Source organism: Pogona vitticeps, chromosome 2 (genome assembly GCF_051106095.1).
Source record: "Pogona vitticeps strain Pit_001003342236 chromosome 2, PviZW2.1, whole genome shotgun sequence".
In the NCBI taxonomy this organism is placed as follows: Eukaryota; Metazoa; Chordata; class Lepidosauria; order Squamata; family Agamidae; genus Pogona; species Pogona vitticeps.
The window spans coordinates 199108430-199127123 of NC_135784.1; the positions used below are offsets into that span (position 1 = coordinate 199108430).

General features: G+C 37.4%; 1 protein-coding gene across 4 annotated transcripts in view; it reads right to left on the minus strand.

Moving 5' to 3' along the window:
• The window catches only part of ZCCHC7 (zinc finger CCHC-type containing 7), a 158534-nt gene that overhangs the window by 62441 nt on the left and 77399 nt on the right, over window positions 1-18694 (minus strand). For all 4 annotated transcript variants that reach the window (XM_072991916.2, XM_020791335.3, XM_078384812.1 and 1 more), the window contains exons 3-4: window positions 7832-7875; window positions 1608-1730 (exon numbers count right to left, since the gene is read on the minus strand). In XM_072991916.2, the coding sequence (XP_072848017.2) occupies window positions 1608-1730; window positions 7832-7875 (167 nt within the window). The remainder of the gene's footprint in view (window positions 1-1607; window positions 1731-7831; window positions 7876-18694) is intronic.

Genomic DNA, 18694 nt, shown 5'->3' on the forward strand with positions numbered 1-18694 from the left:
TGCTCGCTGGAATGTACTGACTTATATACTGAATTTATCAATACCAACTTAAAGAAACAGCCAGGATGCCAGACAGATCCACAGTTTTGCTGAATGTGAATTTTAGAAAACTAGAGATGAGTCAACTCTCTGTAGTTACAGGCAGAGATAGTCTCTAGGTAGAAAATGTAGAGCCACGTCTTCTGATGTGGAATGGTGAAGTTCTACACAAGTCTGTCTTTAAACTAACGAGTCAACTGAGTCATTGATATACATGCAGAGAGAGACACTACAGAAAAGTATGTTAAGCCTTATCCATGTTCAAATGTTCATTCCTTGTCCAACAACCCGATATTCCAGTAAGAGTCATCATTATTCTGTAGCCCATCTCCCAAATATAACATGATCTACCATATATACTCGAGTATAAGCCGACCCGAACATAAGCTGAGGCACCAATTTTACCACAAAAAACTGGGAAAACTTACTGACTCAAGTATAAGCCGAGGGTGGAAAATGCAGCAGCTACTGGTAAATATCACAAATAAAAATAGATACCAATAGAAATACATTAATTGAGGCATCAGTAGGTTAAATGTTTTTGAAGATACTGCCCTTCTGAGCTGCGAGACACACTTCACTGCCTGTGGGGGTAGGACACATACCGGATGCTGTGCTTATCTACAGCTCTACTGCTGCGTAACAAGATGGAGGGAGATGGAGGATGGAGGAGGAAGGTGGGAGGAGCAAGATGGCTGCATAGAATATGCAGGAGGAGGAGGATGGGAGTGTGCAGGAAGCGGAAAAGCAATGTACTTAACCCGGGTCATCGGACCACCCACAGAGGCTGCAGGCGCCCGTAGATGAGCGGGGGAGTCTGGAGCACACCTGTACTGCAGGGGAGAACATGTAATTTTAACACTGACTCGAGTATAAGCTGAGGAGGGGTGCTTTTTCTGCAAAAAAGCTGTGCTGAAAAACTAGGCATACTCGAGTATATACAATAATTTATGCTTGGCAGTATTAAGCTTCAACAGAGACTACTTGTTTTCCCACTCCTCCCATCTAAACAATGTGTACAGGAAACTCTGGGACCCATGGGAGAGCAAAATGTCTAGGATCTATAAGTTGCTTTGCACTGAATGAGGACTAAGGGCTGAAGTCTCTTGCTCTCAAACGTAGCCTAAAAATAGTTCCAATAATTTTTACATTGAGCAGATCTTTCATTCCTCCAAAGACATTAGTTTTGTCTGCACGTGAACCTAGGTGAGAGGAGGAGAAAAACAAGTCTCCATTAAGCATATGGGAATGCCACATACAGCCTGTGTGGAGTAGATCATGCTGCAATCATATAGGCAGCAATAGAATTACTCTCATCATAAGTGCAGCTTGCTTTTCTAATAATTCCTAATATAAGGCACACAATTTGAAGAAATAATCCAGTAATGATCCCTGGGACAAAATTAACTTGTCCATTTCCTGACTAGGACAGGGGCATGATCTCATTCACCATTTTTCTCAAAGTGGTCCTCAGTATTACTTCTGGCCACCACTTTAAAATCTGAAAGCTGTCACCTAATAATGACAGAATAGTTATCTAAATGGAAAAACTGAAATAATGTGTTTACCTTTGGGACAGGACAGTTTTTTGATAAATGGCCTCGTTTATCACAATTTCGGCAAATGACATTTTTGTCTGATGAGTAGTATCTGTAGTTATGTCGCACTGGAACATGGTTACCTATCTGTGCCTAAAGAAACAAAAAGAAATTTGTTAGATGTTTACAGGTTATTGCTCTGCCATCTTTAACGTTTGCAGTTGCCAAAACTGGAATGCCAAGTTAAAAATCCAACTGTGCATACTATAGTTTTATTTATGTATTCATTTCTGAATTTATATTTTACCTTCCTCCCAATATAAACCAACTGAAGGAGACTTACAAAATATTTAAAAGATAAATTTAGGTCAAAATATAAATTCAGCTAACGAACTACAGAATTAAAAAAAGCAAATAAACATATTTTTACACTAAATTGACCACCAAATGAAAAACCACTGAAAACAATTTAATCAACCTTTTGAAAAGTTTAAAAAACCCTGCAAAAGCCACTTCTGTAGCCAGCCAGATGGAAAAAAATCTGTCTAAACAGAAAGCCTTTGCTTGTTGGAAGACGAGTAACAGGAAAGGGGCAGCCCTGCCTCCTTTGAGAGGGAGCGTCACCACCTACGAGCAGCGCATTAAAATGCTCTTTTTAATGTCCTCAATAGGCACACTTTTGAGGAAGATGGCATTCTGAGAATGTCTCTTCTGAACATCTTAAAATGCAAGGAGGCTTATCCTTCAGACTACCTGGATTCAAGCCACTTGGGTTTTTAGAACTTTATAGGAATTTTTATTTATCTATTTAACTAAGGTTAATTTATTTAAGTAAGTATATGACCCAAAATGCACTTCAATCCCTATTAATCCCCACATTTATTCATTATGCATTACTAAATTCCATTTAAAGTATTTTTAGAAGTTGATTTTTTAACTTTAGTTTTGTCAGTCTTAGTATTCTTTCATATTGTATTTTGAGAACTACAGAAATAATTAATTGCAAAGACAACTTTGAATAAATACATGAGATATATAATCTACTGAAACCCTATACAAGAGGGCATAGATAAGAAGCCACACACACACACACACACAAAAGAAAACTGCTAGAAATCAAAACTCTGATCTCAAAATTCTTGTAGTAAGCTCCAGGTGTTATGAGTATGTCTTTAGATACTTAAAAATATTAGAAAGAGAACTTAAAATCAAGAATTTAAAATGTAAGTTATTTTTCTTGAGATAGTGATTATTTCTTTAACACGATTTTGCAGGGAGGCACAATGATTCCTCATTTATTTGGTTGATGCAGTGTAGTCAATGGCAGTAATGGGCCCCTACTGTCTTTCTAATACCGAAGACTACAGTTGATAGTGACCATGTTATTCAATTAGAAGAACACATACTGTGGCAGCTATTTGTGGCTAGAGCAAAAGGTCAAATAAATGTGAGCATAGAAGTAAAAAAAAACCTGTTGTGTGAGCTGAAGAGTAATAAGAGGTCCAAGCATAAAAACTACAGACTTCAAACTGTGGAATATCAGAAACATAAGGAAATACAGCAGAAATCAAACTCTTCAAAGGCAGTGGTGCAGGATGCCATTGTTAATTCAATATTCACCATTTCCCCCCACAAAATCTCATTTAGCTACACCTTCCTTAGATTAGCAATAATTTTTCATGAGTAGTAACAACCAAAACTAGAACACAAATTAAACTATTACAAACAGCAAAAACTGGTGGCAGCTTCCATAAGGATTCATTATCTAAACCATTTTCTGGAATTCTAGTGCAGCATTTAACAATTTATTCCACATAAGCAAATTTTTATTTTGTGTTCATGTCTAATGTCAACTAAGAATATGTGTCAAACACAATTGGAAAAAACAGTACTTCGACACAGAGTGGCAGATATTGCCTAAATTAAAAACTAATTAGCCTGTATGAACAAAACAAATCTTAGTAAGATTCCAGGGGCAGAACATTCTACAACATAGGTGCAGCCCCAGAAAATATCATAAAACAAGCATCAGTAATGTCTTGAAAGGTAAAGGTTCCCCATGACATTTAGTCCAGTTGTGTCCGACTCTAGGGCATGGTGCTCATCCCCATCTCCAAGCCGTAGAGCTAGCGTTTGTCCATAGACAGTTTCTGTGCTCTCGTGGCCAGCACAACTAGACAAGGAACATTACTACCTTCCCACTGAGGTGGTATCTATTTATCTACTCGCATTTGCTTGCTTTCGAACTGCTAGGTTGGCAGGAGGTGGGGACAAGCAACGGGAGCTCAGTCTGTTGCGTGGATTTGATCTTACGACTGCTGGTCTTCCAACCTTGCAGCACAGAGGCTTCTGCGGTTTAACACACAGGGCCACTATGTCCCTTATTTATAATATTAGAAGCAGGTGAACATTCAAGTCCACCAGGACCCTTTTCAGAACTGGGCATTTCACAACTTGAGCAGGGTGGGAGAGAACACAAATAGGTCAAAAAAAACCTGTCCTGACTAGGTACTGCATTATCACGTGGCCTCCATCAAGCTATAGTGCCCAACCTGATGGAGTCCTCCTGGACTTGAAAGCTTACCTGCTTCTAATATTTTACTAGCCCATTAAAAAGATATTATGTAGGCTAATAAAGGTATTATCTCTAAAGTGCACCAACTTTTTTTCCCTTTTTCACTTGATTATGGGAAACAACTGGAATAGCCACGCAGGGCACTATCTGCAACCAGGGGAGATCTACCATAACTCAAAGACTGTTTCAACTGAGAACTTCACTTACCTCAATGGCTATTTATTAGTTTTAATTTTGCTGCTACTGATATATTTGGTCCAGTAGGTCAATTAAATGTAATCTGCAGGTTCTTCAACATGGGAATAGCCATTACTCTTTTTTTTAATCTCTCCTCCAAGCCAAACAAGTGCCATAAACTTTGGCACAGGTTGTGGTGAACACACTAGGTGTTTAAGAGCTCTTCACGTACAGAGATGGACAAAGACAATGCTCTTGCCTTGCTTAAAGCAAAAACAAAACAAAACAAAAAACAAACTCCCCCCCCCCGATACCTCAAGTGATGTAACAATTTTGCAGCATCCATCTTGGGACATCACTTTAAATCAGATCCTGAGACTGCAACATCTTGTCAGTATACATTTTAAAATTGTCCTGCTTTTGCCTCATCTGCCTCAAGCTTTGCAATGCCTAGCCTGATGAACAGCCTTGGAGGATCTGACAGCTCACCTGCTCTTAGTATTTTTATGGTTCAGTAAAGGTGCTGCTCACTCTTGTTTTTATTTTGCACAAGGATCACAGAGCCTTTTACTTTTCTCAGAAAATACAAGGCTGAAGAGCCAATCTCTTCTCTTCTAAGCAAATGCAACCCTCAAGTCCCTCATGTACTTTGTGGAAAAAACACTTTCATTTATCAAATACAGCACACTGTTAAAAGAACTTCATATATGAAGTTAAAACTGCAATCATATAAGCCTAGATATTTTACAGTGGTGCCTCGCTTAGCGATTGCTCCATTGAGCGATGAAATCGCTTTGCGATGGACTTTTGGCAATCGCTGGAGCGATCGCTTAGCGATGTCCTCTATGGCTAAAATTCGCTTTGTGATGATCGTGGGGGAGCGATCATGGCAAAGCGAACTTTTTTAAACAGCTGATCGGCGTTCCAAAATGGCCGCCGCAAAAACAAAATGGCCACCACTGTTTTGCCTCACTGTAGAGGCACCCAAAATGGCCATCGCTATGGAGGAATTTCACTTTAAGGTAAGTTTTTAGCCCATAGGAACGTATTAAATGTGTTTTAATACGTTCCTATGGGCTTTTAAAAATCGCTTAGCGATGAAATCACTTAGCGATGTTTTTTCCTGCACGGATTAACATCGCTAAGTGAGGCACCACTGTATTTTGATAGGGTTCTAACAAAATCTGAAAAGTTATGTGAACCAAAGCTGTGTTTTAATTGCAGATCTCCTTTTTGAAGTTTGATTTTAATATCATTTTTTAAATAAGCAATAGAAATACTTCTATTACTCTGCCACTCTGTTTTTGAAACAGCTAATGTTTGTCATCTTTTGTCTTTGAAAAAAATCCAGATGATTTTTTAAAAATCAGTTTCTCTGAACTGACTGATGAATATGCAGAAAGGAAAATTAGTCCAGGCTACCTGGAACTATAGATTCTGAGTGATCAATTAGGAGCAATAGCGTTTATCCTGAAGGGCTGGTTCAAGCTGTAAATTCCCCCACAATACCTATGCAGCTATTCAATATATTATTGCATCTGCTTTTTCCCTGGCACCAATCAGACATCCAGGAAAATGGCATTCCCAAGGGTACCACCATTGCTGATAGTGGGAAGGGGTGTGGCTCAGAGGAGAGCACAACTACTTCTTTAAAAATACATTTTATTAAGTACTGAAGAAATGCAACAGAGATATATATCTTGTATTGACACACAAACAAATGCAAATACTGGTGACAGAACAATCCATCACTTTCCCAGAATGAGTCTTCACTTTTTAATATGAGTAATTATTATAGCCCAATAGGTTCTTTGTAAGTTCTACATGAACATAGAGGTTGCTATCTATTTTCTTCTTTCTATTGTATAAATGTAACAAATGGGAGCCAGATTATATCAAATTCATTAGCAACTTTTTGTGTATTAGCTCACCAAATTTCTTTTGTCAGCCCTTCAGCAAGGACTACAACCTAAATATGCTTTACCACCGATTTAAAGATAGTTCTTCACCATCTTTCCATTTTCAGGTCAACTGTTATCTTGCTGTTACAAATAGAAACAATAATAAATGATTCTATTTGTAACAGCTTTATCTTCTTACTTGTAAATCGATTATACAAGGGCATTTTCATAGAATCATAGAGCTGGAAGGGACTGCAGTGGTCACTGAGTCCAGCCCCCTGCTAAATCAGGAAATCCCTACCTTAAGCTTCTCAGACAGGTGAGCTCTCAATGATACTGTGCTTAGGGAAAAATGCTATTGTCCTTTGTGAGATGAATTCTGCTAGCTGAAACAAATTCTGAACCAAACCCGTCACTGGACGCCAACACTTGACACTTGAAAATTCAACTATTATCAAACAAAGATGTGAAAAGGAGCCATGTGCAAGCTTCCTGGGGGTTTCTGTATGTAATGAAAAGTTTCTTCACATTATAGTTCCAGATTCCATAGCAATCTTTTATAGGGATTTACTGTAATGAATATTTAGAGACTTCACTGTGGTCTTTGTCATACCTTGAATCGCTCACTTGCCTGCATAATCCTTGACTCACTTGCCTGCATAATCTTAAGACATTTGTACTGCAGATACATTGAGAATGGTGAATCCTGGATTTCTTGCTCTCTGTATTTCTCACCGTTTCATGCAAGATGATCAGGGATAGGGACAGAAACACACAGATGCCCCAGACATTCACGAAGGTGTTAAACAACTCCTTATGAATTTATTATTTTATAGATATGAATATGATTTATTTGTATCATGTATCACTGGACCAGTTTTACAAGTAGTAGTTCTTTTTCAGGTCCAACAAATACCATAAAAGACAGAAGGGAAGAGTATAAATGGATCAGGGCAAGTTACCAACAAAGAAGGAAAACCATATTTTCTATATATGTAGATTTGTAACACTTTTTTGTCCTCTCACAAAAATATTTCTCTATTTCTATAAGGGACTTTATACCAAATAATTCTACTGCAGAAATATATGATTAGTCTAAATGGAAGAATGTGTTATTTTTCTCTTTTTATACTTCTGCAGTTGTTTGATATTTCTAGTAACTGTGAGGAGTACATAAACTTATGATGAAGTATATTCTAAGCATAAACAGTCTTTGTTTTCTTGAACATTCCTAACTAATTCAGTCAATATTTTACTCTATGAAAGACACTTAATCTGTATTTTAGATCTTGGCTTTTGAAAGCATACCAACTTGTACTGTTCAATTCACCTATAATTTAAGTTTTCTACTTCTATAATTATTATATTAGAAATTACCACAGGAAATGGCATTTACTATCTCATCATGCATTAGGAAAAGTACATTTGTATTTTAAACAAAGACACACAACAACTATTTCTAGATATGTATATACCTACAAGCATAATTCAGACTATTGGAGCAAGCTTCCTACAGGGAAATTGACCCACACTGATAATTTTACTGTTTGTTCACAAGCAACAGAGGAAACACAGACTGTAAAGACACAGTATCAATTTACCTCTAAGTCTTTATCATTGATGGTCCAACCCGCAGCACTTTCCCCTGCAAAACAGATATTTTGAAAACAATTAATTCATTCAATTGGGATGTTTTACTCACCTATAAACATTTCATAATAAATGAAAACTGCATTTTGAAAAAGCTGAATCCAAAGGGAAAAAATCTATGAAGGAAGTACACAAACATTTTATACTAATACATGCCTTTGTACTGACCTGAAACATAATCTACAGCAACATACTGATGCAAGAGGTTTATAGGTCATTTGTAAATGAATTGTGATAATGTTTTTATTAAGGATACAGACATTTTCAAACTAGGTTTCAAGGAACATTAAGACTCCTCAGAAGCAATCCAGGACTCTGCGCTGAGAGGATCGATAACAGTGTGGAGGAAGTCACCTGAAAGACAATCTCTTCACTGCTACTTACCTTATTTTACAAGGCACTGTTAGAAAGGAATGTTCTAACTTCCCCTGATTCAAGTGGAAAAAGAGCAAGGCTCCACCGTTTTTGAGATTCATTTTTCTGCTTTGTTTAATTTTTGGAATTATTTATATTTATGTGCTCAATATATTATAGCCAACTTTTAACTATTCTCCTAAGCTGCTTGGATAAACTTTTGATTATAAAAGGGTGGGATGTAATGCAGAATCAACAACATGATAATGTGTACAAAGTAGGCCTGGCCAACACTCCTCATAAACTTATCTACAGAATGGCTCGCAGTGGAAAAAAAATTACTAAATTGTTCTCTCTCTTTTTTGAAAAAACAAAAACAAAACACAATACTTGATTTAATTCTTTATTCTGATAAAGAACATATGTAAACCACTGGCAAGAATCCAACTTATGTTTGTATAACTTCTGGGTAACCTGCCACAGCTAACTGCAGGCAATTGATGGGGTGCTGGGGTGTTTTTCAATCACAATGTCTGGTCACATGTCTGACTCGGCAACTGATATGCACTCTGGCACCTTGCCATTTAGCCATGACAAGTTACACAAACCTTACATAAACTCCACTGGGTTCCTGTAACTATAATTAGCACTGTGCGAGAACTGGTCATATTATCCACAAGGAAGTGAAGTAGGTATCAACTTTCATGTTATCTGCATGTGCACTGTTTGTAAATCTGCACTAATAAATTAACTGACAGTAGAGAACCAAATTCTATTTTTAAATTGTGCACCAGCAATTTCTTTGCACCACAATGCCAAAAAAGCTACGAGAAAGCCATTGCATTTTCAATGTGCTTAAAGAATTGGTTGTTGTGGGTTTTTTGGGCTCTTTGGCCGTGTTCAGAACACGGCCAAAGAGCCCAAAAAACCCACAACAACCATTAGATCCCGGCTGTGAAAGCCTTCGCGAAGCTTAAAGAATTGTTCGAAATATTCTTGCCTATAACACAAGCACAGGATATTGCATACACTGTACTGTATATAAAAAAATCTGTGATACATATCATCATACCAACGTGAAAATCTGATTTACTGTACCCTGGACAGACAAATCTGACAAGTTTATAGGCAAACCCTGAACTGACAGATACACCTCCAAAGGCCTATTCCTCAGTAACAGCCTGCATCTGACTGGATCATTAAACTACAGTGGTGTCCCACTTAACAATTACCCCGCTTGATGATGAATCCACTTCATGACAATGTTTTTGTGATTGCTATTGCGATCGCAAAACGATGTTTTAATGGGCAAAATCTGCTTTATGGTGATCAGTTCCCTGCTTCGGGAACTGATTCTTCACATTACAACAATCAAAACAGCTGATCGTTGGGTTTTCAAAATGGCCACCAGCTGTTCAAAATGGCTCCCTGCTGTGTTCAGGACGGATTTTTTGCTGTACAGGCATCAGAAAATGGCCGCCCTATGGAGGATCTTCGCTGGACGCTAAGGTATTTCACCCATTGGACTACATTGAACTGGTTTTCAATGCATTTCAATGGGCTTTTTTATTTCACTTGACGAGGATTTTGCTGGAATGGATTATCCTCGTCAAGCGAGGCACCACTGTACACTTCTGGTGGCCAAGGAAACAAAGAAGCCACTATCTTCTCACTTTGTATCAATCTGCATAATCTTTTGAAGGTAGTTCATCTCCACCTATGGGTTTCTTGACAGCACAGTTCCTGTTTCCTGACTCCTGGTAATGAATTAATTCCATGGATTCTCTCTACAGCACTTATATTTCAGGCAGTATCCAACTTAACTATTTTCTCTTTTGGCACTTTTTCAATGTCTTTTAAAGCTACTCTACTATTTTCCTGAAACACATTCAAAATGAAGTATATCAAGGGATAACTCAACATCACATACCACATATCTGTGCAAGTAAGGTATAGTTAGATGGTTTTAGTATGGTTCAATTTGTCAACTCTAACAGTAACAGCAATTACGTCAATGTATATGCAATACTCCATGTTGTACTAATCTGTACAAAAAAGAAATCCTTCACCTTTTGGAGCAGTCGACACAACACTTTGCAAGTTATCTGCATTTTCCCCACTGAAGCAACTAAGTACATGCTAATGATTAACTCTGTGTTGCTGATGATGAAATAAGATGCATGCTTTCAAGTTTCCAGTGTTTTTTCATCAGTCAAAAGAGAGCACAACAGGCCTCCTGATGGCTTACTTATTTAGTTAGAATATTTATATTATTCTGTATAGGACATTGCCATCACTAGGAAGCATACAATGCAGAAAAATCCAATTGAGATACCTTTATGCGCATCTATCTAGGTCAGGATAGCAAATGGAAGAAATGCGACTTTTTTGAAGCACTGTATTTTTTTTAATGCTGTCAGAATTACAACCATGAGGACACCACTGAGGACTCCCAATTCACTGTGGTTATTAGATTGGCTTTACTTGTGCAAGAGGACTTCTACAGAGGATTTTAATAAGCAGGAACGATCACACATAGATGGTCCTTTTGAAAATGATCTAATTGAAGTTTCTAGACCATCTTGAAGTTTCTACACCAGGCAGTCTCATTTAAAGGGTATTTTATTAATCACAACAAGCCTGTGAACTAGTTAACTAGCATATAGATAAGAAAAAAAATGCCTCACTGGCCCACTATTATGTTTTCCATAGCCGCTAACCAGATGCCAGAACACCAGGAAGACAGGGCTAGCTAGCTGTTATTTCCTAGCAAATGATATTCAAAAGTATAATGCCTCTGACTATCAAAACTGCATATAGCCACAATCATATACACAAACAGCATAATCTCTCCACTAATTTGTATAATCCTATTTTAAAGCCATCTGAACTGTTAGCCATCACTTCTTGAGGAAGTAAATTCCACAATCTGCTATGTACAAAATATTTTAATGTTATCTATTGCACCTTCCTTAAAAAAAAAAATCAGTTTAAACCTGGGATGTAAGAAAAGCAACAAAAAATTGCTATTTCTTGCTATACTTCTCTAAACATTTGTAGGAAAACATTTCCAGGAACATCATCTAATCAACTTTCCATACAACATGTGCCATCTTTATTTTAGCAGCAGCTGTACACTGCTGAAAAGATGCTCAATTTATCATCAACAACGGCCTTTCCAGCACAGCTAGTCTGTTATTCCATATTTCATGATCTGCATTTTATTTAGTAACTCTATTTGATCTTGGTTGGAATTAATTTTGTGGCTTACAGGCCAGCTCTCTAAACTATCAAGTTCATTCCAATCCCAAACCCTATCCTCCAAAGCATTTACAATCAAATTTTACTAGTTTACTTATGAGAATGTCATGTGGAACTGTGTCAAAAGCAGCGCTAAATTTGATTATGCTGAAGATTATATCTACTGCATTCCCTTTATCCACTAAACCACTTACCTTATAAAAGTCGGAGATTAGTCTGAACTGGCATACAGTATATTTCTTAAATTCACACTATGTCAGTCACCTCTGAATTTTCCTCCAGACACATATTCCAGAGTACAAACTATGTTGTATCAAAGGATTTGAGCAAGCTAGAAAATGCATTGGCTCAAACAAAAATATTTTTACTGCTATTTTCTGTTACTGCCCCAATCCACCAAAAGTATAGTACGTATATGTTAATAATTAATGTATACAAATTTGTTGAAATCAATGCAGGATTTGCATTCTCTTGAAAACCTTATTTGCTAATATAGAACTTAATCTTAATCAATTTTCTAATATGTTCATTGTCAGACAGATGCAATCTCTAAAATAATCCAAGGCAAATTGACATAAATCATAGGGTCACTGTGATTTGAAGTGGCTTCTTCAATTATTCCCACATGTAATGTATATGAAAACTTTGAATTACAACATGGAGTCTATGCAGTTTGATCAAAGATGGCTGTTTGTTGAATTCCAAATCCAAATTATGAGCTCTTTTTGCATATTTTATTATTGATGTTTGACATTACACTTAGGTATCCATTAAAGTTACATCATTGAATTACACACTAAAAAATCATCCTTGTATTTATAAAGGTTCTGCATATCATTAATAAGTGTATACAGAATGGATCCTATAACCTGCCAGTTTACTGGAATGATCCAGAGAATGATAATTATTGTGGAGTAACATCCTAGAATATGAAGCATGGATCTACTGTAAAATACATTAATTAGCAAACCTAAGGGTGCTCTACATTACATAGAAATCATGACAAACATGCAGTTAATTAAGAATCTGATCTCTAGGGACTTATTTTACAGTGTTTCTTAATAAAGGCAAATACTTGGTTGATAATAACTTTTGTCTATTTTCTCTGTATATTCACTGGCCTACCATTCAAGCAATTACAATTCTGTGATTCAAAAATTAGTGAGTTAGATCTGGAATTGTGGAGAACAGGACTCTTCACACTAGATGACTTTGCAGGCACAAGTCTGGTGTGTGTGTGTGTGTGTGTGTGTGTGTGTGTGTGTGTGTGTGTGTGTGTGTGTGTGTGTGTGTGTGTGTGTGTACATACACGTGTGTGTGTACATTTATGTGTGTACACTTGCTTTGCTGATTTTCGGGCTCTCCAGAGGTGAGACGGAGCATGAAGGGAGAAGGAAGAATTGGCAAGGATCACTATCCCATCCCCTTCCTTCAGTGGCAAAGCTGTATGGGATCCTTGTTTCCGCTACTAACAAAAGACACCCTTCTACTGGCAGCCGGTCAACTCTGGATCCAACCTAATGAATCTAACATTGTTATGGAAATTGAGAATAAGCAAATAGCAGCAGATCAAAGCTGAACACTGTGGAAAGAAGTGATGATGTTCAGGATAAACACCCTAAAATGATGCAAAAACTTCTGGGGGAAAAACTGCAATCAATGTTTTCTCGTAAAGGCACTCAAAACCTCTATTATGTTCTTACTTTTGTCCTGCTGAGTGAGATAATATATAATGAAAGATGAAAGCTGCTGATGGAATGGATTACTTGTCAGTATCCCATAACAGTAGAAGAAATCTAAAGAGAACCATAAACTCCCCCCAAAGGAATTATCTGAAGCAGTTTTTGACAGATTCATTCTAATAAAGCAACAGACCTTCTTCCCATGGCAACCACACAAAGTATATGTGCTTCTTGGCTTTTAATAACCACCATGTAGAGAACTTTGGTGAATTCACCTTTAAGCAACATTATCCTGATGCACCATAATACTTTATGCATTTTACAGCAAAAAAGGAAAAGAAGTACCAAATCTTTAGCGTCAATTTAATCCACCAAATATTCCCCTTTGTAAAGAATTGCAAGACTAGAAACACATGCAAAATAAAATATATCATTTCTGGGCTAAAAACTAAATCATTTTAAGCAATCTGCAAACCTTAGAATAAGCTTCAGCTGTCATAAAAAGAATAGTTTGACAACAGGAAGCTATGATATATTGTTTATAATCTTTTGAAGATTATAACCCCTGTGGGGCATAGCAGATGCGGGTTAGAATTTAAGAACGTTCACTATGCAGAAATGAAGATTGTTTAAGTCAAATGAAAATCTGTTTTTCTCTTCCCTAAAATATGCAAACTGCTGTTGCAAATACAAAAGGACCATCAAATACGAAAAATCTCTTTCTCTACTAGGGAATTTTACAGTATTCCAATGTATCAGCTCCATTTATTATGTCCATTCTCTTATAGGCAGTAAGAAATTATCTGTGAGAACTGGAAGTTTTGTGAGGAAAAAAACTGTTTGCCCAAAATATCTTGAAGTGTGTTCAATGTACAAAAATGCATATATAAATATTCATCTGTACATAATTTAAATCATGTTCACTGTTAGCAATGTTAATACACAAATGTCAAGGGTTTGTGGTTTTCAAAGCTTAGTGGAACATCTGGAGAACAAAGTAGGTTTCTCTCTCCTCTCCCTCGGTGGGTACAAGTACTGGGACCACAGGAACAGTTAAATTCATGGCATGGTTGGTCTACCACACAGTCGGGGGAATTCTTTAAATAGAGCCTGTCACTCTCCTTGTCCATCAATGGGATTTCCTCCTCAAACTGCTGATTCGTTCAGGTACACAACAGAGGAAATTTCAGTTAACCTTTGTTTCACCCCAGGGAAAAATCTGTCTGAGAAGTATAAAACGAATAGATTTTTTTTTCAAGTACCAAGCTTCCACGCTATTATTTTTAGTTCACAGCAGTCAAACAGAAAAAAAGGGTATTTTAGTTGCACTAGAGAATAAATGATATAATATGCAACTTAGAATCTCTGTTGGCTAACTTTTGTGTTCAATACATAAAAATGTAAAGCTGAACCAAAATAAAAAAAAAACTATTCTTTTATTGTGAGTGCAAGCTCAAGTTCTTTTAATTCGAACCTTTACCTTGTGGTTATTCTCTGTGTCACCATGAAAGAAAGAGATGAGAGGTAGTTTTCTTTCTTTTTTTCTTTCTTTCTTTCAGACAAATAAACCACTAACTGTTCTAAAAGAAAGACCACATAGTGAGAGCAGGGGGCCCATAACTAGTCATGGGAAGCTAAGGTTTCCTGAGCTCAACAGCATAGGATTGGGAGCCATTTTAACAGCATATGTCTCCAAGAGATTAGTCAGGGCCAGAGAAACGTTAGGTGTGGTACTGACAGGATTAGTGATTACAAACATGTAAATGGGCAGAAAAATATCTCTGTAATAGCTGCACAACTGCCAACTTCACCCCAAAGGTTGTCCTTCAAGGAATCCTCCAAACCACACTATGTTCTTACTATGAACTGTCAGACAATACCATGAAATCTAACTGCAGAGGTTAGCTAGTGATCAGAAATAAATACCACTAAGACAGGTAACATGTCATGCAAATCACTGAGTAATATCTGAACTTTGACAGGCAGACAAGGACCATGAGTTACAATAGTCTCTAAGGATATTATTCAGGCAATCTAGGGTGATAATGTGCTGGGAAGCTGGATGCTACCAGTATGTTGAACACCCTGCAGTCCAACAGATTCCCTGGAGGAGCTGATGGAGAATGTGGTCTTGAAGACCCATCTCTTACCAGCGTAATGTTGGGATATTTCAATTAGGTCAATATGTCTGAGGCAATTTAGGATTTTGTGGCATCTCTGATAACCACCAGCAGACACTAGAGCATTAACGATTCAACCCACAAAAAATGGAGGTAATAAACTGGATTTGTTGTTTTGCACAGGCAGTGACACAGATCATCTGAAAATGAGGTGCCTTGCTGCCTGGTTAGTTTCTTGAGACAACAGTTTTAGGTGCCCTTTCTTACCATGTAGTGTGAAGTAGCATGTGGGCTACTAAAATGCTCCTAGAATTTCTGCATTACTCAGTCTGAACGAACACTCTTCAACCTGTGTGGAGCTGGGGCGATAATACACATGGAATCTAACTGTAGCACTGCCTCACCTTGTTTTTAAGTACAATTTATGAATGGTTTCAGAGCAAGTTTTGCTTCTTGGGCTTGTTCAATTATAATAATGTAACAGCTCTACTGAAACAATAAAATCTCTGATCCTTATGATCAATGGAACAAAGAAAATGATACCACATACATGGTTGATTTAGTTGGCTATTTCACCTTCAGAAAAGGGCAATTTTTATGTATCAGAGTTTTTTTAATGGCTTTTGTGGCTTCCTTCTGAAATGTAGTATCCATAAAGTGAGAACTTCTTCAATATAGCATCACGTGTTTCTCCATCACTTTATCTTCCTATGGACTACCACCAAGCTGCCTGCAGAGAGACTACCTGCATGTTTTTCATCTCATGGCTAGATTGTAACTAGAGAATAGAAAAAGCAAGAGAGTGCATAGGAACAGGTTATAAGGGATTACCTTCCTTGAGCAAGGGTTCTTAAATCCTTTCAGACACTATTTTGATGCAAGTCTAGAAACTGCATTTAAGTCCCCTGTGTTATTTTCTGACACATTTCAAAATAACCAGTTCACAGCTTTTCAGAACTAAGGCTATCAGAACTTTGCATTAAAAATATGAAAATCCATGGTGTATGTCATTCTTCAAAATCTCACCCCAGCCTGAAGGAAAATTCTGACAACATTAAGTTACTATATTTAACTCAGAACAATGTTACCAGCTATATTATTATCCAGAGGTCTTCCATAATGTGCAGATTTGATAGATCACTATAAAATGCATGTGAAAAGTGCATTTGTGAATTTGTGAATTTAAATTTTAAAGTTGACTGAATTTGTGGTATCTCACAAAGTACAGATACTATACATTAGGAAGAATTGTGTGCATTTCTCAAAGTAAGGCTATAAAATAAGTAAACAGCTGATGTCCTACATACAGAAAGAGCAGAACAACAGCAACTTTCACTGTGTCCATGTGAAAGGGTAGGGGGTGAATCATAACCATCTTCTATGCATGCTGGAAGCAGCAAAAGGGGTCTGTACAACAAGCTTACCCAACCAGCTGAGATTTCAATACAGGACAGGAAATGCATGGGGACCTCATGAATTCTTCAAGCACTGTGACTTGTTTCAGTTTGCAATAAGAATGGGAACAGCCCTTGGCTAGATGAAGAACTGGAAGCTTGCTAAGCTTGACTAAGAGCCACCTTTGCTTCCTCCCCCATAGTTCCTTGGGCTGCTGCTAAGAACAACTTGGTTACATCTGAGAACGGAACCTGCTATTCTAGAGTGCATTTTATCTTGTCATATTATATATATGTATGTTGAACTGCTTGGCAGCATTAATTAATGATCCTACCATATATATTAAGAGTGTGAAACAATAGAATGGCAACATCATTTGGTTGCACGATGAACCCTACTGAACCAAGCTAGGTGTTTAATCTTTCACAAATACATTTTAATGATTTGTGGTTTTCATTAGATAGAGGAAACATTACCTTTTAGACATACTTGAGGAAGGATACTTGTTTTTAAGAAACAAGCACATGTGCTTTGGAATCTCATTTTTTAATCTAAACTGGCCTTCGCATTAAGCATCAAAATTAAATCCTCATGAATGCTTTTTCCTGATAAACTATTGCAACTTCCATAAAACTTGATAGGCTGTTTCTAAAAAGTAGTTTTTGAATGGTAACCTCTCTCACATTAAAGTATAGAATTTTTTTTCCATTTCTCCAATTCCTCAAAGTGAAACAAATCAAAAGCTTATGTAAGATAATACAGCTTACACATGAACATCCAGATGCCAAGAGACCCAAAGCAATTCTCAGTTTAGCGTTTTCAAAGGCACAGACTAGTGATCACACGATACTGGTGATACTCTCTAGTTACCCTTGGCAACCCTTCTCAAGTGTAACGATGCTCTGCCCCTACAATAGCTCACTGGGCAGCTTTCTCTTCACTTAGCTGAATGCTTTGGGACCATCTGCGTCGGTAAGCATAAAAGGCCAGCCTGCCTGTGGGCCCGTCACTCTGAACACCACCTCTCTGACCCTGATTAAATACAACTTTCAATCCTTTTTGTCCTCACTGTTGACTTCTCCTATTAAGGGAGCCCTTTGACAAAGAAAGCGGAAGAGTGGACTAACTGCCCCCAAGAAAGGTGATGTCTGATACTGCTCAACACAAGGATTAGCAAGCCAATACATAACAAAGGCCAGTTTGGGGGAGGAGGGAGGAAAGGAAAAAATGGTTTCAGTCACATCTTTGCCTAATTCAGTACACACACAATTCAACAAACAGCTATACAAGAGGTGTGCTTTGGGAGTGGGAGGAAGGGACATGATTGCAGCATAAGAATGAATAGGTGTGATACCTTAAATCAACAATTTTAAATGGGTAAGAACACTATATTGAGCATCTTGCCAAAAAGTGCTTTTTTTAAAACATAAGAAACCATTTCTTAGAATGATAAATATGATTAAAGGAAACAAAGTGGAAACTCAGCCATGCCAGTCCTAAGCTTCTTAAATGGAGAGAACTTTCTCTGAAATTAACAGTACTTACTGTAAATAAGTACTGTTTAAAATATCCTGTAAAACTGGTTAAAGTCCAGACTCCTACTTAGCTTAGGGAAGAGTCTCTGACCAGCCCAATGGAATTCTTGCCTTTTTTGGTCTTCAACCAGCTGGCCCCACTGCTTTTTCACCAACTGCTTTGGAAACCTTGTTCAGTTCAAGAGCAGAATCGCTTAAGGCATTGAGGGACGGGGATGCTACTTTTCCCTTCTTCCTTCTGTACATTCAAAATTTGCCCCTCACAGAAGAACTTTCATTTTCCTCATATCCCATTAAGAAGACTCAGTGTACAGAATAAGTGTAATTTTAAAAGTAAAGAATTTACCCTCACATTATTTCTGCCTCTTTCTTGTCAAATTTCAGGAAACACAACAGTCTGAAAAGTGAACTGTGTCAGCAGGTTAGGAGAATATGGGGTATGAGGAAGGGGTGGGGTATCATACCAA